The sequence below is a fragment of the Oryx dammah genome, unplaced genomic scaffold, assembly GCF_014754425.2.
Source record: "Oryx dammah isolate SB20612 unplaced genomic scaffold, SCBI_Odam_1.1 HiC_scaffold_2, whole genome shotgun sequence".
Classification (NCBI taxonomy): Eukaryota; Metazoa; Chordata; class Mammalia; order Artiodactyla; family Bovidae; genus Oryx; species Oryx dammah.
The window spans coordinates 38,439,972-38,461,606 of record NW_024070186.1 but is presented as its reverse complement, the minus strand read 5'-3'; the positions used below and the strand labels follow the sequence as shown (position 1 = coordinate 38,461,606).

Sequence of the window (21,635 nt, the reverse complement as noted above, 5' to 3'; positions counted from 1 at the left end):
CAACTTTTTTTTTACCTCCTTTTTCTAGACAATAAGAGATATGAATTTATTCCTGTTATTGTTTCTCAGAGAAGTAGAGACAAAGATGTGAACTCTTAAGAGGAAAGCTGTTCCAGTCTTCTACCAATAAACTTATCAACTGTGATGTTTTTTTAGCCACCAATTTGCCCCTTTCTTTGTCCTTTTTGTGTCCCCTGTAGTTTAAACAGTGCTTGGTGAATAGTGAGCATAGAGAAACAAAAAGAATACTAAATAAAAGACAGATACATAGAGTCAGAACATTTGAGCAAATTGCACATCCCATGCCAGTATAAGATCCCTTGGTCGTTTCCTCGTTAAGCCCTGTCCTTTGCTTGGTATGAAACTTGCCAGACTCAGTTCCAACCCCCACCCCAACTTCCTTCTGCAAACACGCTCAGGGTTCCGTCTTGAGTGCTCTAACTCAGAGGAAAATGACTTATTTTAAAAAGCGGTAAAAGCACCGCATTCCTTTGGCACAGGATGAAGACCAGGTCAGCTCTTCAGCCAGTCGATCTTTGTCTATTGTTCTCCCAACAGTAAACCACTATTTCCACATCGACAAGATCCTGGGCTGCATTTCTGTCCGAGTCTTGGCTCCTCGTGAATATGAACTGAAGGGCTCTGACCCAGAAAGTGGTAGGTAATCTCGAGAAAGAAAAAAAAAAAAAAAAAAGACAGGTAGGGGGGAAAACAAACAAAACCAAACAGGCTTGATGTAATTCTACACTCTTGAAATCTCCTGCAGGTTCTGAGCAGGGTAAAATGGGGTCTCGGAAGTGTGGAAGCTGCCTGAGTAGTTTGCTGATTCCTCTTGCACTTTGGAGTATAATTGTGAACATATTATTGTATTTCCCCAATGGGCAAGCTTCCTATGCATCCAGCAATAAACTCACCAACTACGTCTGGTATTTTGAAGGAATCTGTTTCTCAGGTATCATGGTAAGTGTAACTTTGGAGAAGTTGGGATTGCCGAAGGGGAGTTTTTACTAAGAATTGACTTGTTCCTAGTGAAAATGATGAATCATGGAAAAATCATTCTACGAGTCCTAGGTTTGGGATTTGGAAGATGGATGGGGATAAAAAGGCAGGAGGTCTGTGAGGACTTGGAGGGTAGCTTTGTTTTCAATAACCTGCTTATTTATATAGCTTCAGCAATGCAGGAAGTTAGTCCTATTAAAAGTTGATGGGATGTAGAAATATTATGTCCTCATGAAAGTTGTATGTGAATTTATGCTATTTAATCTGCAGTAGCATTGCCCTTTTCCAGAATAGATTTTCTATTTACACTCATGATTTCTGTAGCTTGGAGGGGTATTAAGACAACAGAAAAGGCATAAACTTGAAGATTCAGACAAACTTGAGTTCCAGCCTAAGCTCTGTTATTTGTGTCATGAGACTTTAAAGCAAGCTACTCAGTGTCTTTGGGCCTCTGTGTCCTCATTTGAAGAATGTGAATGATGACATTTACTTTTGAGGGAAAAATCTCATGTACGAAGTGCCCAGGATAGAGACTGACATGTTGTAGGTAGCCAGTGACTATTGTGATTATTAATACTGAGTGAAGGATGGGCCATACCATCATTAAATTGTCTGACATTATATCCCTAATGATAGTGGTGTTTTTGAAAACTAAATCAAGGTATCTACAGTAAGAATTCACGAATGAACGTTTTCCTGATGACTTTGTGCTATTTAAAAACAAACTGATAATAAATCATGTTTGCAATTCAGTGGAAAAGACATTTTTTCCGGTCGTCTCATTTCTAAAAACTCCCACATTGTGTGCTGTAACTTTCCTATGCTAATAATAGCAGAAAAGAAAATCCACTTAGTCTATCTCTACACCTTTGTGGGTGATTCACGGGGTCGCCAAGAGTCGGACATGACTGAGCGACTGAACTGAACTGAATTTTGTAATATTTGGATAGCTATGTTGAAAAATGGTTTCATTTAGTTACCGCTTTCACATTAAATTAATAAACTTTGAATTATTAATACCCAGTGCTACTGCACATGCTATATGCTAGGTATATAATCAATGCTGATGGTGATACTATCAATAAATGTAAGCCTTTGGGAGAAATTTTTGATATGATATATTAAGACCTATGAAAATACATATGTGTTTTGACTTATGTGTTGTGATCCTAAATCTGAGAATTCATTCTGAGGAAATAATCCAAAATAAGGAGAGAAATGTATACAGAGATGTTTGTGGCAGCACTATCAGCATGCGTGTGCTCAGTCACCTCAATTGTGTCCGACTCTTTGTGACCCCATGGACTGTAGCCCGTCAGCATTATTTATAATAGCATAAAGCTAGAAGCATCATAGTATAGACATGGCCAAATAAATTATGGTCTATTAATTTCATAACTGATGAAAGTTATGATTATGAATATGAAACAACATGGACAAGTGCATATTATTTTGTGTTAAGGAAAACAGATATAACAAAATTGTGAATACATTATGGTTGCAGCTATGTAAAATACACACATGCGGGAGTAAATAGTTAAAACATGAGAAAGTAGTGGAATTTTTGGTAATTTTCCTCCATTATTCTTGAGCCCTCTGTACTGCCGTTGTCCTTTACAACAAAAAGAGAAAGCAGTTTCTCTTTCGACACAGAACATGCCTGTGTTTCTCCTTTGACACAGGACTCTAGGGTTGAGGTTTAATTATTTCTAACAGTATTGTAATCAAGCTGATTTTGGCACCGAGTTTCCTGTGTCTTATCTTGCCATTCTTTCTCTCAATATATAATTGTAATAAACAGGAGATTTGCAAGGCATTATTAAAGTTAAACCAGAATCTCTTGAAACTGTGATAATTAACTGTGTTGAAAGGAAGGGAATGTAGGACTAACTTTTGCTTATAGTCCATGTAAAATTTAAAACTGTGAAAAGAACTTATTCTCTATTTTTCACTGTTTAGGACTTCTTGAAAAATAGTCTTTCAAGAGCAAATCCTTTTAGGAGAAAAGAGAGGAGTATAGATAAATAATTAAATACACAGGTAAATAAATGATGGGCTGAAGGAATTTGGAAACTGGGAATGCTCACTCCAAGCAGTAAAATTACAATGGGCTAACTCCACTGCAAGATTCGGTACTGAACAGTAGGAGAAAAGGAGAGGGGGAGAAATTGCCAGAAACAATTCAGGACTCATACTTCGCCAAACCAACAACTGTAATATAAAGAAATCCATGTTCTTTCCAGAACTTAAATCTTTTGCCTAAGATATCAAGAGAGGGAAGTAGAATACACTGAATTCTCCCAGTTTGTTGATACAGGCAAAACACGTTGGAAAATTTGAATCTGAGATGATCTGAATGCACTTTCCTTTGGATTAAGAGATTTAGTTTCAGATTAACTATACCTTGCACCTGCCTTCTCAGAGGGCAGAAAGTGGAAAAAGGATGGCAAATGACAAGATCCGGAGGATGGTTTCCCTTTGTTCTACAACCAAGTCAGTAAGAAGTGTAGGTTTGCTATAGAGAATGGTAATCTCATGTCCATACTATTTATTCCTACTTAATCATTATTTCTTTAAGTTTTTGTTTATTTCTTTTTAAAATTTTAGTTATTTATTTTTTACTGTGCTGGGCCTTCCCTGCTACGTGCATGCTTTCTCTACTTGGTGCAATGCATAGTCTTCTCACAGTAATGGCTCCTTACTTGAGACCCATGGCCTTAGTTGTCCTGGGTGGTGTGAAATCTTCCTAAAGCCAGGATAAAACCCATGTTCCCTGCATTGGCAGACAGATTCCCAACCATTAGACTACCAGGGCAGGCCAATCATTAGCCTTTCATAGTTGATAACTATGATAATAAGAGCTAGTATTTATCAGTCACTTGTTATAAATCAAGCACTCTATTCAAGATCTTACATATAATACCTTATAATAACCTAAAGAGGTGAGTTCTCAGCACCATTTTATAGGAAAGGACTCTCAAGTTTACCCAGCTATTAAGTGGAAGAGCTGGGATTTGAACCCATATCTACCAGATCCCAGAGTCTATGCTCTGAAACACTGAATTCTGGTTACGAGCTTGAATGCAAACTAGGATTCCATTTCTTATATTTTTTCTCTTCCTTACAATAGATGCTTGTAGTAGCAGCAGTTCTTCTTGTATTGGAGAATGACAACAACTATAAATGTTGCCAGAGTGAAAACTGCAGCAAAAAATACATGGTAAGAGCAAATAGTATTTTGAGGATGGTTGAGTGGGCTCTGGCTTTCTTTCCTCTCATTCAGAAACACGAAAATACTGACACTATTGTATCCTTTCCATGATCCTTTCATTTCAGAGGCCAAGAATTTACTTTCACAAAAATTCTCTTCCACTTTTCATACAGTTTTCCTCCACTTTTGTTCTGCTTATATTCTTCTAGAAATTCAAGATTTAAAGATACATGAATTAGAATATAATACTACCTCTTCCTAACTGGGTTTCTGTGAGTCTATTTTTTCCCTTGTCAAGTTTACAGAGGCTAATTTACAGTGAAGTGAAATAAAGTCGCTCAGTCGTGTTCGACTCTTTGAGACTCCATGGGCTGTAGCCTACTATGCTCCTCCGTCCATGGGATTTTCCAGGCAAGAGTACTGGAGTGGGTTGCCATTTCCTTCTCCAGAGGATCTTCCTGACCCAGGGATCAAACCCAGGTCTCCCTCACTGTAGGCAGACGCTTTACCTTCTGAGCCACCAGGAAAGTCCGACAAACAGTAAATGGCTTCAATTAAAAGGCAAAATTCCATGAGTTTTGACAGTGAACTCCACCCATGAAACTACCATCATAGTCAAGAGATGGAACATTTCCATCATACCCCAAAAATTAATCTTTGATCTGCTTTTTATCATTATAGATTAGTTCGTATTCTATATAAATGAAATCACAGAGAATTCCTCTTCTGTATCTGGTTCCTTCCAAGCAATGTGAGATTTATCCCTGTATATATTATGTATATTTTTAAATTGGAACTTTAAAAATAATTAGAATAGAATCAAGAGAGAATAATACAACCACATTTTCTAAGCTTATGCTCAACAAGTAGGTGTTGGGTTCCTGTATTTTCATCATTATCCAACTTCCCCTCCTCATGATCATTATTACTTATTCATATTTGCATAACACTTCACAGTTTGTTCACATTTACTCAGTGAATTATATTATTGCTATTCCTGTTTTATAGATGAGTCACTTGTGACTCAAAGAGAATATGATTTATTAACTAGAAGGAGCTTTACCAGATGTCTTGGAGGCATTCTTTGCAACAGTGGTTCTACACAATGGCTGTACACTACAATGATCTGGGAGCTGGGTGTTAGAATCCCACCCCCAGAGACCCTGACTTAGTTGGTCCCAGGTGCAATCAAATTTAAATGTGCAGCCAGGATTGTGTGGCTTGCTTTCCTTGACTGTTGCTTTTGAAAGATTGAATTAGTTGTTTAATTTACCACTGTGCCTCTTGTGGGGAAAGAGTTAGAAGATTGAAATATGTTCCCTCTGTGTGTCTAGTTTTTTAACCAGTTGACTCAAACAGCCCTCAGTAATTGCTGGTATGATACTACAGAAAAGTTTTCAAAATTGTTTAGGTGAAACAATGAATTCAAGTAAATTTTAACTTATGATACTCGGGAAATTTCTAGAAAATAAATGTTTGTACCATTAAGTATCTAATAAAAATCCATGTGTTCAGTTTGCCTTAACTCACTATTAGCATTTCCAGCACAAATTGATGCTAGAAATAGTGTAGCGTTTTGATACTGTCTTATAATTGACATTGCATGAGACGACTGGCATCTCAGTGAGAAGAGCAGGAGGAAGGGAGAAAGAATTCCTTGGATTCCCTGCTTGGTTCTTTCAAAGTATGATCTAGAATAGGGATCCCAACTGATGTACTCCCAGATGCTAAATATTTGATAGCAATGAAATATGTGAGGCTGTAGACATTAGAGCAAATTTTCTATTTAAGGAGGAGAGGGAACTGCTACTCAGATCCAACCAAGGGCTATCACTATATTGGTAGCCATATAATTCTCAGCTTTCAATAGGAAGTGGAAATACGGAGTTTTTAAGTAACACTTTACAATTATAAAATGTTGGCAATTAATTCTCATTTAAACACACCTTGCAGGCCAAATTTGGGCCTGCACCAGTGTGTAATTTCTGAAACTCTAGAGTGGAAATTTAGGTCAGCCAAGATTTATTTTGTAGAAGAGAAAGAAGTTTTCCTCAACCCTCTTAAGATCCCTGGTTGGGTATGAGAATTAAACCGATGACATATTAACATGAGAAAAGCATACAAATTATATTGAATTTTTACATGTATGTGGTGATTTTCATAAGAGAATGAAGACCCGAACATATGACTAGAACAGCAAGCTTCTAAACTTTTTCGACAAAGAAGTAATAAAATTGTGAAGAATGACTGAGATTTGGGTTAGGATAGAGAAAGGTGAAGAAGTAACTAGGAAGAGAAACATTTATTAATACAGATTTCTTGACCCCAAATTTCAGACTCTGGTAATAAGAATGTCTTGTTTCCTCCTGATTCAGGGATGGTACCTCTCACCTGAGTGTTTTATGACTTGATTCATCAAAGAGGGGTGAGAGGGTAGGGGAGGTCAGAGTGAACATTCTGCTTCTGTGGTTTCCTCAAACTCCTTCAGCTTAAGATAGTAATGTGCCAAGGTGCCATATTTTGGGGTAGTGTGTCCTCAATCCCATTATTCTTCTGTCTGAAACTTCCCTGAAGAAGGTTCACAGTCCAGAAACTGAGGGCATAAATTGTTCAAAAACCCAATGAATCAGACTCTCAGTCCTGGGCATTCGCATGAAAACAAACAAGCAAAAGTTAATAGCTAGAATGAACTATAAACTCAGGTTCTGAGTCCCAAGGGTGGCTAGTTGAGAAGGTCTCTAACTGAGAAAGTCTTCTAGCTGTTGAAACTCCAAGTCAGATGGAGTGAGAGCAGGGAAAGGTAATCTGACCGAGTTTTCTGCTTCATAGCTTGAATGTCTCTGGAAAAGTCATCAAGTATTCTGGTGAACTTTCTGAGAGGCTCACACAGGAACAGGAACAGATTGTCTAACATGAGCTATAGTGGTGTTTTCTCTAAAATGTATATCAAGTTGCCTAGCTTTAGCTTGTCCGGTTTCAGAAAAAGTGAAGTTTTAGTTCTTAATGATTCCAAGTCAGAAGAAGGGTGGAAGAAAATTTGGAAGCATTAATCTAGGGAATTGTAGCCAGATATTGAAAGAAACTAAAATAATTTAGGATCCAGTCCAGTGTATAGGGGGATAACAAAAACTCAAAGACAATGAATAAGACTAGAATCTGATATCCACAAAGTATGTTATGATTTTCCATATATTTTTTCCTATACAATCACCTTCATTTCTATCAGAGATAGCCAAAGACTAATTCATTTATGAAAGAAGTCTAGTTGCATTAAACTTGGCCTGATTATTTACATAAGTTCAGCAAGAATAGTGATGACCACATAGGCTCTTTTAATGTCCTCTTTGCTGGAACTTTTCATAAGGAATCTCAGATGAGACTTTTCTAATCCTCTCCCCAGGCTAGGAAGACAAGCCAAGGAAAATTCCCATAGATTTCAGTTAATTTCTTTCTTCTTTAGGTCCCCCAAATATCCTGAGATTTCTGCACCTGCCAGGAAGTGACTTTCGTTACCCACTTGGTAAAGCTGCTGGGAATCCTGTAAGCAAGGTACCAGGCCACTTTTTCCAAGGGACTTCATTGGCTCCATAAAGTCAACCTTAGTTCCTTAAAGTTGTCTGGTCATATATAATTCCATGCATATTCTCAAATCCAACATTCTAGTTAAAGCCTTGGTAATATAACCAATGTTTCCAATTGTGTCATGTTAAAGAAGAGCAGATTCTTATTGAACTTATGCAAATAATTATATTGCCAGAAAAATAAAAATAATCACTAAGAGTTTTCAAATTTTGGAGGGATCAGGTAGGAAGATAAAGTAATTATTTCATCTTTGTTCATAAAGGTGTACTTTACAAAATTGCTCTAAGATATAGACAGCTGAAGAGAAAAGAGAAAACAGTTTCCTTAAATATGGAAAGCAAAACATTGAGGAACCAGCAGTGTTTTAAAGAAAAAGTAATAAAGAATTATAACTCATTAGTTCCATGTACTTAATTTTTCTCCTGCATGATCTTGTGTTAACCATTTTATGAATCCATCAGTTTCTCTATATGAGTTTTGGAAAGTTTCACTCAGTTCAGTGATATGCTGTTAAAGTTATCACAAACCTGTACTTGTTAGCATTCTTTCTATGAATCTCCTTGAAAATAAACACTTCTGCAAAAGCATCAGAATAAAACAATGACTCTCTGTTAATGACAAAAGACTTTAAAATGGCCATGGTTAAAAGACCTGATGAGAGTTTTTGTGTGCTTAGTTACTCAGTCTTGTCCGACTCTTTGGGACCCTTTGGCCTGTAGCCCGCCAGGCTCCTCCGTCCTTGGAACTTTAGGGGCAAGAATACTGGAGTGGGTTCTCATTTTCTCCTTCAGGGAATCTTCCTGGCCAAGGATTGAGCCCACGTCTCCTGTGTCTCCTGCATTGCAGATGAATTCTTTACCCATTGAGCCATCAGGGAGGCCCTAATGAGAGTTTAATATAATACAAAAGACAATAAACTTTGATTATTTCTGAGACATACAACATTTTAAGATAATAGCTAGAATTATGACTGATAACATTATACTGGGGCTTCCCAGGGGACACTAGTGGTATAAGAAGATGCCTGGCAATGCAGGAGATTCAGGTTTGATCCCTGGGTTTGGAAGATTCCCTGCAGGAGCAAATGGTTATCCACTGTAATATTCTTACCTGGGAAATCCCATGGACAGAGGAGCCTGTCAGGCTAGAGTCCACGGGATCACAAACAGTCAGACATAACTGAGTACATACACACACAACATTCTGTTAGGACATACTTTTCTAGGAATGCCATATAATTTGTGGAACATTTATATTAGTAACATACACCCTACAAATATAACCTATAAAGGTTAAAAATCACTTCTTATTTGACAAAGCTTCCCATGTAATTTAGTATATCAAGTAAACCTAATTATTCTCTCCTTCTCCTTCTCTCTCTCTTTTTAAGGAAAGAGAAAATATTACAGAGACGTTTCACTGGTCCTCTGGAAAATCCCAAATTTAGTTGGAGGTCAAAAGACTTTAGAATTTGATTTGGGGGTAACTTTGTCAAAAATATCAAATATTAATAGGATCACAAGTCACTGTGAAACAATACTTGTGATCCATTTCACTAAAGATAAACAATTTCAAAGGTAAATACAGAAAGTTACATAATTGTAAGACAAAATAGACAAGCAAAAACCTTTGACTCTAAGTAATGAAGACTCTATTGTCTTAAATAATCAAAGATGTGGTAAAAACAACATGAAGCCCAGGAAATTATTTTGATGAAACACAAAATCTTTGCTTCTGGGTAGATTACACAAAAGGTTAAACACCCTTCATGATTTCTTATCAAGAGGATACCAACAGTCCAATAAAATTTGTGATAAGACCCCATTCTAGCTTTTCATCCATGTACTTTTGACACTGGGGGCTTCCCAGGTGGCTCATTGGTGAAGAATCTGTCTGCCAAGCAGGAGACACAGGGTCCTGATCTCTGGCTTGGGAAGATCCTTTGGAGAAGGCAATGGCAACCCACTTCAGTATTCTTGCCTGGGAAAACCCATAGACAGGGGAGCCTTGCGGGCTACTGTCTGTGGGATTGCAAAGAGTCAGACACGACTTAGTGAAACAACAACTTTTCATGTTAAAGCCAGATTGACCGCGTAAGATTTCCTCTCTCTCTCTTTTTTCAACTCTCTATATTCAGCCAATTTGTCCTTCTTTCTCCTCTTCGGCTTTCTGAAACAACCAATTATTTTATTTGGAATTACTCTTTTCCCTTAACAAAAAGTCATCTCTATAGCTCATACCTTTAATCAAAAGCACATCTTACTTTCCTTCCATACAGAGTCATTCCTTAATTACTTCTAGTAACTTTGACTGAATAGGCTCTGGGAGTTGATGATGGACAGGGAAGCCTGGCGTGTGGCAGTCCATGAGGTCGCAAAGAGTCAGACACAGCTGAGTGACTGAACTGAACTTTAATTATATATGTTAACCTTTTGAAATTTTAATTTCTAGTGTAAACTAAGAAGTAAGCAATTATGAACTGTTACATATCAACATTCTATTAATTGGAATATTTATGAATATATCATATTATTTTATAATTTCTGGAAGTATACATTTCCTCATAATATTAATACAATTTTTCAGTGTGGCACAAGACATGTTCACTAACAAGCTCAAATGATTTGTCCATTATCAGAGGACTGGGGTAACCCTGCTTAAGTTTTTTCTTCTTTTTCTTAAGTGCAGAACTTCTCTGTTTCCAATCTTTTATAATGTCTTATAACTGTTTCTTATTTTTTATAATTTCTGCCAACATTTTGTGTTAGAAGAGGTTTGGGGATTGGTAAATTTTGGTGAACTTTTGGTTTTACAGCTGCTTTTCTGGTTTTGTAAAGACTCAGTTTGTAAGACAAGGACAATTGTATTTTCATTCCTTGAAGAATTGAGTTGTAGCCTGAATGATAGTAAAAGGCTGACCTGCCCATTAGACTACATTATCCTCAAGTTGTTTCCTTATATCAGGGAGAAGATTTCCTGCTATGATGCAAATGGAAATATCTCCATGTTCTAGATTTAGATCTGCGTGTGTTTGGAACATTTTCATAAATCATTCTACAAAGCCTTCCGCATGTTTTCTTTCCTGTGAGTACAGAGTGTTATTGCCACTTAGGAGAGAAAGCTTTTTTTAAAAAGTTTCTATCACTCTCTGAATATCAACCTCCAATTGAGCCAATTTCTAACCATACAACTCTTTAAAAAATGTTTCAAGGATTTAAACCAAAGGTATACTTATCAAGTGACTCAAAATCAGCACTTAACCACGGGCACAAATGTGAAAGTTCTTCAGTCATGTCCGACTATTTGTGACCCCATGAACTATAGCCTGCCAGGCTCCTCAGTCCGTGGAATACTCCAGGTCAGAATATTCCAGTGGGTTAACCATTCCCTTGTCCAGGGGATCTTTCCAACCCAGGGATTGAACCCCAGTCTCAAGCATTGCAGGCAGATTCTTTATCATCTGAGCCACCAGGGAAGCCCACAGGCATAAAAGATGTCTCTAAATAAGGTATAAGAGATACAGCCTTCTTAAGATCCAAAACCTCTTCCAAAGATAGCTGTTGGGCTACACCCCACAGGCCTACAAGCTTCAAGACAGAGGAAAGCTCCTGGAGTCAGCAACTGAGATATTAGAAATTTAATGGATGTGGGCCCTTACACACTTGAAGCAAGGTCCTGGAGTGACAGCCCCCACCCCCATCCATGTGCAGTGGATGGCAGGCAGGATATGGTGGCAGTCTTCACTTCCTGGGGTGGTGGTGGGGGGAGATTGCTAGCTAGAGTGGAATTTATGTCAGTTGGCTCATTAGTTACCAGGGAAACCATCAGAAGGACACACCTCTCACTGGTTCTTTAATAAGAACAATCATTAACTGAGGCCTGAGGCAAGTAAATAGGAAGCTCAGTCTTGTGAGTAAGGTGTAGGTGAAGAAGGCACTGGTTGAACTGAATATGTACAGACAGCAAAAGAGTGGCCGTCTTGAGGGGCCTAACTATACAATAGCCAAAAGAAAAAAGATTGAGACAAGCTCTCCAAAGAGCAGTTGGGAGGATGCTAGCCACAAATGGGGCACGATCACATTTCTGTATAGTTATCCTTACAGGGCTTACAATCTGACATTTGGCTGTCTGCTAAAGCAAGAACTGTCATTTGCATGCCCTGATGGGAAGAAAGCCAAGCCAAGTTTTGAGGACAAAAAGCATGAGACAATCAGGAAAGCAATACCTATTTTGGGGACAGAAAGAATCAATAACCAATTCAGGGACTTTCCTGTTAGTACAGTGGCTAAGACTTTGAGGTCCCAATGCAGGGACCCTGGGTTTCATCCCTGGTTGGGGAACTAGATCCCACATGCTGCAATGAAGAACAAGGATCCCGTGTGCCACAACTAATACCCAGCATGGCTAAATAAATAATAAATATTAAAAAAAAAAAAAACCACAAAACAGTGAGTACCCCAAAACCAAATTGTAATCAGAGTCACAGTCTCAAAAACTAATTCTTACAGATGCTTTTCTCCTGCCAATCTGAATCTGGAAAGGAATGGATCTTTATCACCTTCGTCCAACTGGCCCACCCAGGTAGAGAGTTAAGAAACTAACTCAGCAAGAATTCTTCTGCCAGCTTATGTCAGAGGTCTAGGGTCCCTGACTGCAACCTCAGGATTGAGCAGGGTGTCCTCAGGAGATGGCGCTCCATGGTGGGTGACAGAAACTGTAAGAAAGAAAAGAAGTTTCCCTCCACCTTTTTAAGGTCCCTAACTAGGTCTGAAAATTAAACTGACAAAGACAAGTTGAGAATAGCATACAGATTTTATAGAATATTTCCATGTTTTGGTGAGACTTCCACAGGAGTCTACACAAAAGAATGAAGACCCAAAGATAAGACCAGAGTAGGAAGCTTCTGTACCTTTTAAACAAAGAAACAACAATTAACTTGCAAAGACTTGGCAAGTTAGAGGTGTTTGGGCTAGGAGTACTAAATGGTGAAAAAGTAACTCAGAAGGTAAGTTTAGTTTAACAAGGTTTACACAGATTTCTTGGCCCCAAATTTCCAGTCTGCTGGTAGGAATGTCTTCCTTCCTCCTGGTGCAGGGAGGGTACTTTTCACATGGGAGTTTTATGACCCGTTTCAAGGAAGATGGGTGAAAAGGTAGCGGGTGTCAGACAGAGTGAACTTCTTGCTTCTGCCGCTTCCTCAAACTCCTTCAGCTTAAGATATTAATATGCCAAGATGCCATATATTGGAGCAGCATGACTTGAACCCCATGAACTTCTTGGTTGCTATCATTTCCTCTGTGGAGTGTCATTTTCTGGCAACATTCTGTGGGTCATTATCTTTGGAAAACAAATGTTGGCCAAATAAGAACACTTGAAATAATAGATAATATTTTGACTATATTGTTCACTTTTCAAATAATTTTTATATGCATTCTATCCTTTAATTTTTGAACTAACCCTAGGTGCTATAACCATCTGCGTCATCTACACTTTATAGAAAATGAAACTGTGACTCAGAGAGAGTCTTATTCCCACTTTATTTTGAAGCTACTTGGTTTGATTGTGCAATTGTATCCTCTCATTAGAGTGTAATCTATATATGTATTATGCTATGGCTGCAACTTCCCCAAATGAGAAAATTCTCCACTTATCTTTTTAGCAAACTGTTTAAGGCTACATTTGGTAAATAAGAAACTCAGTCTTTTGAAAACATACTTCTTCCATTTTCAGAGATGGCTTTGATGAATAGGTAATATTTTTTACAAAGTATAATAGAAATCTACTGCAAAAATAACTATTTATTTCATCCTATGAGGAGGCAAAACTCTATTATAATCAGTATGAGAAACAATTTAAAAGAGCTTTCATCCTATGTGAAGCTACCAAGGAGATCACTAATATCAAATAGGAAAACAAAGCATAATTGTTTTTTCTTTCTTTCATTTTTAAAATACTTTTTTCTGATTTTCCATAATTATCATGTATCAATGTCAGTTCAGTTCAGTTCAGTCACTCAGTCGTGTCCAACTCTGCGACCCCATGGACCGCAGCATGCCAGGCCGCCCTCTCCATCACTCCTGGAGTTTACCCAAACTCATGTCCATTGAGTCAGTGATGCTATCCAACCATCTCATCCTCTGTTGTCCCCTTCTCCTCTTGCCCTCAATCTTTCCCAGCATTAGGGTCTTTTCAAATGAGTCAGTTCTTTGCATCAGGTGGCCAAAGTATTGCAGTTTTAGCTTCAACATCAGTCCTTCCAATGAACACTCAAGGCTGATCTCCTTTAGGATGGACTGATTGGATCTCTTTGCAGTGCAAGGGACTCTCAAGAGTCTTCTCCAACACCACAGTTCAAAAGCATCAATTCTTCAGCACTCAGCTTACTTTATAGTCCAACTCTCACATCTATACATGACCACTGGAAAAACCTTGACTAGACAGACCTTTGTTGGCAAAGTAATGTCTCTGCTTTTTAATATGCTGTCTAGGTTGGTCATTACTTTCTTTCCAAGGAGTAAGCGTCTTTTAATTTCATGGCTGCAATCACCATCCACAGTGATTTTGGAGTCCAGAAAAATAAAGTCAGCCACTGTTTCCACTGTTTCCCCATCTATTTGCCATGAAGTGATGGGACCAGATGCCACGATCTTCGTTTTCTGAATGTTGAGCTTTAAGCCAACTTTTTCACTTTCCTCTTTCCCTTTCATCAAAAGACTCTTAAGTTCTTCTTCACTTTCTGCCATAAGGATGGTGTCGTCTGCATATCTGTTATTGATATCAATGTTACATTCATCAAATAATTCTAAACAAAGAAATATAATTTGAGATACCTTTTGTTCCACAAATCACAGGTTTTTTTCTTCTCATTTTTAATTATCTCAGCTTTTGAATTTATCAACTGGCTTCTGCATGTTTTTGTTTGGCCATCCTACTCTCACTTGAAATCAACATTTTTAAAACTAAATTAAATTTTCTCCCTAACCAAACTACATTTCTTGACACGCCAGTTTCTGTCTCTTTTTCATTCAAGCCTCAAACTTTAGAATTTTTTTCAGCCCGTCTCTAGCTACTCATTGCCTCTTTAATGTCTTTCCATCCAGTGTATATTTCTGTCAACACGACTTGAAGTTTTCTCTACTTGGAACTCTTCTTTGGGGCTCACTCACTTCTGGTTGTTAGGCTACCCTTGTTATAAGACGTTTCCAAAATAATTTATTGGCTCATGTCACTTCCTTGCCCAAGCTAATCCTATGTCTTGTTGGGAAAAGGGCTATTCCAGGTCTACGTTCTAAGTTGCTTCAGTTGTGTCTGACTCTTTGTGACCCCACGATCTATAGCCCACAAGGTTCCTCTGTCCATGGGATTCTCCAGGCAAGAATACTGGAATGGATAGCCATTCCCTTCTCCAGGGAATCTTCCAAACCCAGGGATCAAACTCACATCTCCTGCATTAGCACATGGATTCTTTATCACTAGTGCCACCTTCCAGGTCTAGGGATACCTTGTGCCAGAAAGCAAGGATGGGCTCAAGAATGACAGGCGTATGTCTAAGGGCACAGGGATTGACTTGAAAGGATGTTCTCACTGGTCATATTTGGGCCATTTGAGCACCTACAATAATAACAATTATGAGTTATAACACAATGAATTAGAAAATCCATTAGTCCACAATAAAGCAGAAAGAGAGAGGCAGAGAAGAGAAACAAGAAATAGAAGTTCTTCTGTGCAGAAAAAGGATAACTTACAAATGTAGGGAAAATGATAGAATTAGAAAGCAGCATTGGGCTTCCCTGGTGGCTGAGGTAATAAAGAATCTGTCTGCAATGCGGGAGACCTGGGTTTGATTCCTGGGTTGGTAAGGTCCCTTGGAGGAGGGCATGGCAACCCACTCCAGGATTCTTGCCTGGAAAATCCCCGTGGACAGAGAAGCCTGGTGGGCTATAGTCCATGGGGTCACAAAGAGTCAGACACAACTGAGCAACAAAGCACAGCACATAATACAACCATATGATGATTGGTGATCAGTGAGTATGAGGATCAGTAGATGCCAAACCCATCCATTGAAATGTCTTTGGGGAACAAGATATGACAGTATCTAAGTACTAGCTTGCAAATTACTTTCTAATTGCAAAGTAGAAAATATCCATTTATAGATCCAAAGGACACCACTTTAATCAAGAGATCAAATTTAGCATCATCAGTAGCAGTGAGAGGCCCATAATGGACACACGCAGATCAAGTGTTCTTGCCAAAATGTTTCATCCAAGTCCAGTTGTGAGAAACAGTCAGAAAATCCCTAAATGTGAGACTTTCTACAAGAAAACTGGCTGGGACTCTTAAAAAATAATTGAATATCCTAAAAGAAAAAAAGTCAGTATGAACAGTATAGTTTAAAGGAAATTAAAGAGATGTAGCCTTGTGCATAAACCTTCCTTGGCTCCTATACAAAAAAAGTGGAAACCAATTACAGAGTAATAGAATATATTTCTTCTTGGAAGATAAGTACTGGTGTTTAGGGATGAGATATCCCAATACCTGCAAGCTATTTTCAAACGGTTAAGCAACAAAAATGTAATAAATGTATATTTAGATAAATAAATTGATGTATGTATAGATGTACATATACATACAGAGAAGGAGGGAGGAAGAGCAAGCAAAAATGGTAGATGTCACAAGAGGTGAGTCTAAGTAAAGAGTAGTCTGTCAACATCTGTATAAACTTGAAAATTTTTTAATGAAAGGTTGTGGGAGGAGAGAAGCCACTTGCCCAAAAGGATGACGTCTGATCTCCTTGATCCAGCATCCAAGGCTATCTTTTGCCTGGATCTCCTAAGCTGCATTCACTTTATAAGCTGGACCGTGTCCTGTCGACCCTGTTTTCTCAGTATCAGCACCATGCCCATAAGGTCTTAATAAACTCCCTTCTACTCCTCTGCAGGAATTCCTTCTCATTCTTTTTACCTGAGTATAATTCCTTTACAATGTTGTGTTGGTTTCTGCTATACAATGAAGTGAATCAGCTGTATATATATACATATATCCCCTCCTTCTTGAGCCCCTCTCAGCAACCCCATCCCACCCTCTAGGTCATCACAGAGTACCAAGCTGAGCTCCCTGTGCTTTATAGCACGTTCCCACTAGCTATCTATTTTATATATGGAATATTACTCAGCCATAAAAAGGAACACAATTAGATCATTTGTAGAGATGTGAAATTCCCATTTAGATCAGACCAATCTACTTAATTTCACAACTTAGCTTGTATAGATCTATCAGTAAACATTGCTCATTCTTTCTACTCAAATGAGAATCAATCCATTCTCACTTGAGTATAAATATGACCATATAGGCTAACATCTGCTATTTCCCTGCATATTCCTGTATGTGAAGATATTCAATTATGATCTTAAGAGAAATACAAGGATCATAACTTTTGATTCTTAGAGAATCCACCCTACCTAGGAAATAACATCTTCAATAAAGAAGTATAGATTGATTGATACACATCCTTTCATTGTATTCATGTATGAGTTTATCATTATTTTGATATCAGACTTCCAGAAAAAAAAAAGGAAGAAATTCAGTAAATTAACTAATTTTCTCTGTGAACTACCAAGGAAAAAAATCATTTAAAAACTTATTTTTCAGGTCAAGTGGGTTTGGATTAAATGTTTCTGTTTTTCTGTGGACATTGGTATTGCACAGACTGCAATAGGCTTGGATGAGTAGGGGAAGGTTACCTATCTGATCGTTTGCTTACAATATCCTCTTATCTCATTCTATGGCACTAACCTCCTTCTATGTTTAATTTAGACACTGCTGTCGATGATCTTTTCTGCTCTTGGAATTGCTTTCTCTGGATACTGCCTGGTCATATCTGCTCTGGGCCTTCTTCAAGGTCCGTATTGCCGTACTCTTGATGGCTGGGAGTATGCCTTTGAAGGCACTGCAGGACGGTAAGGAATAATTCCCTGATTTGGGAGGATATCTGAAAGGCAGAAACACCTGACTTCATGCTCATACTCACTTTCCGTGATCACTTTGTGGTTCTGTGTATCTACCTTAGTCCAGAATTTTCTTAATAGTTTACTGATATCCTGACCAATTTGTTCCTACATAGTCATTGTTTATATATATATATATATTTTTTTTTTTTCCTCCAGTCTTTTAATGCCACATGCATGACAGCATGTTGAGGCTGTCATTAGCATTTCCAGATGAAAGCCATGTTTCTGCTCTACTGCAGAACAAATTTATGGTTATTGTGGTCTGGCAATTGCTGGAGCTTTGGGGATCTAAGTTGTTCTGAGAAGTCAGTCTTGTTTTGTGGTCAAAGCACATTAGACATGTAGACTCTTACAGATGTAAAATGGCTTGGCTGGGATAGCATCACAGTGCCCTCAAATGGTGCCATCTGGGGCTATACCATCAGGAGCCACACAGAGATAGAACCAGGCAGGATGGGCAGTGAAGTGTGGTCTGAGATCCAAGGACAGAGTAGGTGCAAGAGTTTGTGGAAGCAGCCAGGAGCTTACTGAGTGTGTCGCAAAGAAGACTCCAAGGGGTAGTCTTGCTCTGAAGGCTGGTAGTTCAGTCAGGTGCTGAGGGACCCAAGCATGGATTACAGAATGCCTCACACTGGCATTGTACTGGACTCATAGGCCCTTCAGCTCAAGAAGAAGGGCCTGGACAGAGATACAAGAGAGATCCCCTGAATCTCTCCCTGTCTCATTCTGTGCTCAGAATTCTAACAGATAAATGAGGGAGGGTCTGTACCTTCCCTTGGGGAAGTTACACCTTCTTCCCCATGACTGGTTCTACTGTTCAGTCTCATCCATGGGACTGCCCTGGTGGCCTAGTGATTAAGAATTCACCTTCCAATACAGGAAGAGCCTTCCAATGGCAAGAACTAAAGAGCCTCTTGATGAAAGTGAAAGAAGGCTTAAAACTCAACATTCATAAGACGAAGATCATGGCATCTGGTCCCAGCACTTTATGGCAAACAGATGGGGAAACAATGGAAACAGTGACAGACTTTATTTTCTTGTGTCCCAAAATCATTGCAGTTGGTGACTGCAGCCATGAAATTAAAAGATGCTTGCTCCTTGGAAGAAAAACTATGACCAATATAGACAGCATATTAAAAAGCAGAGACATTACTTTTCTGACAAAGTTCTGTCTAGTCAAAGCTATGGTTTTTCCAGTAGTTATGTATGGATATGACAGATGGACCAAAAAGAAAGCTGAGCGATGAAGAATTGATACTTTTGAACTGTGGTGTTAGAGAAGACTCTTGAGAGTCCCTTGGACTGCAAGGACATCAAACCAGTTGATCCTAAAGGAAATCAGTCCTGAATATTCATTGGAAGGACTGACGCAGAAGCTGAAATTCCAATATTTTTGCCACCTGATGCAAAGAACTGACTCATTGGAAAAGACCATGATGCTGGGAAAGATTGAAGTCAGGAGGAGAAGCGGACAACAGAGGATGAGATGATTAGATGGCATCACTGACTCGATGGACATGAGTTTGAACAAGCTCCAGGAGTTGGTGATGGACAGGGAGGCCTGGAGCGCTGTAGTCCATGGAGTCACAAAGAGTTGGACACAACTGAGTGACTGAACTGAACTTTCAATGCAGAGGACATAGGTTGGATACCTGGTCTAGGAACTAAGAGCCCACATGGGTACATCCTGAGTCATGTCTGATTCTCTGCAATCTCATGCCAACCAGTCTCCTCTGTCCATGAGATTCTCCAGTCAAGAATACTGGAGTGTATTGCAATGCCCTTCTCCAGGGGATCTTCCTGACCCAGGGGTCAAACCCAAGTTTCTTGCATCTCCTGCATTGGCAGGTGGATTCTTTACTACTGAGCCATCTGGGAAGCCCAAGATCCCACATGCCCTGGGGCAACTTACTGACCAACTACCGAACCAGTGCAGCCAAAAATAAAAGTAGATAAATAAATATTTTAAAAAGGAAAACAAAGCTCACATCCATTTCAGGCCTTATATACTCACCTCATCCTGCTGGACAGCACAACTGCTTCTGTGCCCATAGTTGCTTTTATTCTAAAGCTTCCTCAAGACGCCGCATGCTGTGGGCAGAGCTCTCCTCCAGGTCTGAGAACATAGAAATTGTTTCAGGTTTTTTCTGAACACTTGAAGGAGACATTCCTTTGGGACTGAAGGGGCTCAGAAAAGGGGGCCTTAATGTAGAAAGTCCCACTGGGTACAAAGAGTCATTTTTCATGCCGTCAACCCTTAAACTTTTCCCCACCACCAAACCAAATAAGGCTCCAATTTCAATGCGAAAGTTGCCCAAATCAGTTCTTTTTTTAATATTTATTTTTACTTTATGTATTTTTTTGATTATGCCAGGTCTTAGTTGCACCTCGCAGGATCCTTGATCTTCGTCATGGCATGTGGCATCGCAGCTGGGCCCCCTGAATTAGGAGCTCGGAGTCTTAGGACCACAAGGAAAGTTCCCCCCAGACTGGCTATTCATATGTACATTTATTCAACAAATATTTATTAAGCACCTACTATGTCCAGGCCTTGGATTAGGTGCTAGAGAATCAAAAATAAATCACACAGGTTCACTTCCCTCTAGAAACTCACACAAACCTAAGAAAACATTCTGCTGAGATGACAGCATTAGAATGTACCTTTCCCTTGGAGCACAGGGCTTCTATGCTTGTGAATCTGGGTTCAAGCCTTCCCATCTCCTACTTACAAACTGTATGGGCTTAGACAAATGCTGTGGGATATCTCTGAGACTCTGTAAAGTGGAGCTAATAATCATTTCGCAATTGAAAAGTAAACAGAAGTAAAGCACAAATTAAATGTAATAATTTCTCAACATGCCAAGTTGTATTATTAAAGTCGTGGCTTTGCATAACCTTCTTTACCATGTGATGTCTTCCATCTGCTAAGTAGCAGGCAAGTTCAGCCATTGACTCAGCCCCTGGCATCCTGACCAGTGAGGATCTGGAATCAGTCTCATTCAACAAGCATTTGTTGATCTTTGCAATGTGCCAGGCACTGCCTTAGACCTTAGATGTGCCTGTTCAGAGATGGATAAATCATTACAATGTTCTCACAGTACACTATTTAGTGAGGAACTAGATACACAGATAAAGCTATGGATATATTTATAACATAATGAAGTAAATGCTGTGTTAAACTGTGTATAGAGATTGTAGAGAGAATGAATATCAGGGCAAACTTCTCTGTTGCTTCCCAGACCCTGCTAGTGCACTCATGCCTCATTCTATTTATACAAGGAAAATAAATAGAACCATACCCTAGTTTGAAAATAGAAATCTTGCAAGTCATCTTCCTTGAAGGTGTTGGATGATCTGTGCAAAGGATAGACTGGGAACAGTCTAGAGAAAGGATCTTGAAGTGAATATCTTTCCTAGTGGGCTGAGATTGAACTAGGATTAGGAGGGTGTATGAAGTGGCTCTTGGAAATGATCACAGGAAATTACATCTGCATCATGCTTTATAGATTCCAAAGCATTTCTACATTCTTCTCATCAAATATTCACAATAATCCTAGGGTTAGGTATTTTACACCCATTGTCCAGATCAAAGAGGTAAAGTTCCTAACCCTAGATCCTACAGATTCAGGAGTTCTGAGTCCATCTTCACTACTGTTTACCACTTGAGACACCCATTAGCAATATTAAGAAATTTTCAAGAGTGCCTCTGAATGTCCCAGAACATAGAGAAAAGGAAATGAAGAAAGGGAAGAAGGAGAGTTACGTGCCACTTGGCTGGCACCAAGGTCCCAGAACATAGAGAAAAGGAAATGAAGAAAGGGAAGAAGGAGAGTTAC

General features: G+C 38.9%; 1 protein-coding gene across 6 annotated transcripts in view; it reads left to right on the top strand.

Moving 5' to 3' along the window:
- Positions 1-392: 392 nt before the first annotated feature.
- The window catches only part of TM4SF18 (transmembrane 4 L six family member 18), a 23,889-nt gene continuing 2,646 nt past the window's right edge, over positions 393-21,635 (top strand). The window contains exons 1-5 of one of the 6 annotated variants that reach the window (XR_005719879.1): positions 394-657; positions 767-960; positions 4,130-4,219; positions 7,671-7,759; positions 17,606-17,748. Coding sequence is in view for 4 of the 6 variants with exons in the window: in XM_040234559.1 (XP_040090493.1) it covers positions 784-960; positions 4,130-4,219; positions 17,606-17,748 (410 nt within the window). In the remaining 2 variants the exon portion in view is untranslated. Of the gene's footprint in view, positions 658-766; positions 961-4,129; positions 4,220-7,670; positions 7,760-17,605; positions 17,749-21,635 lie in introns of all 6 variants that reach the window. The other 5 variants (XR_005719880.1, XM_040234559.1, XM_040234572.1 and 2 more) reach the window with 5 other exon arrangements.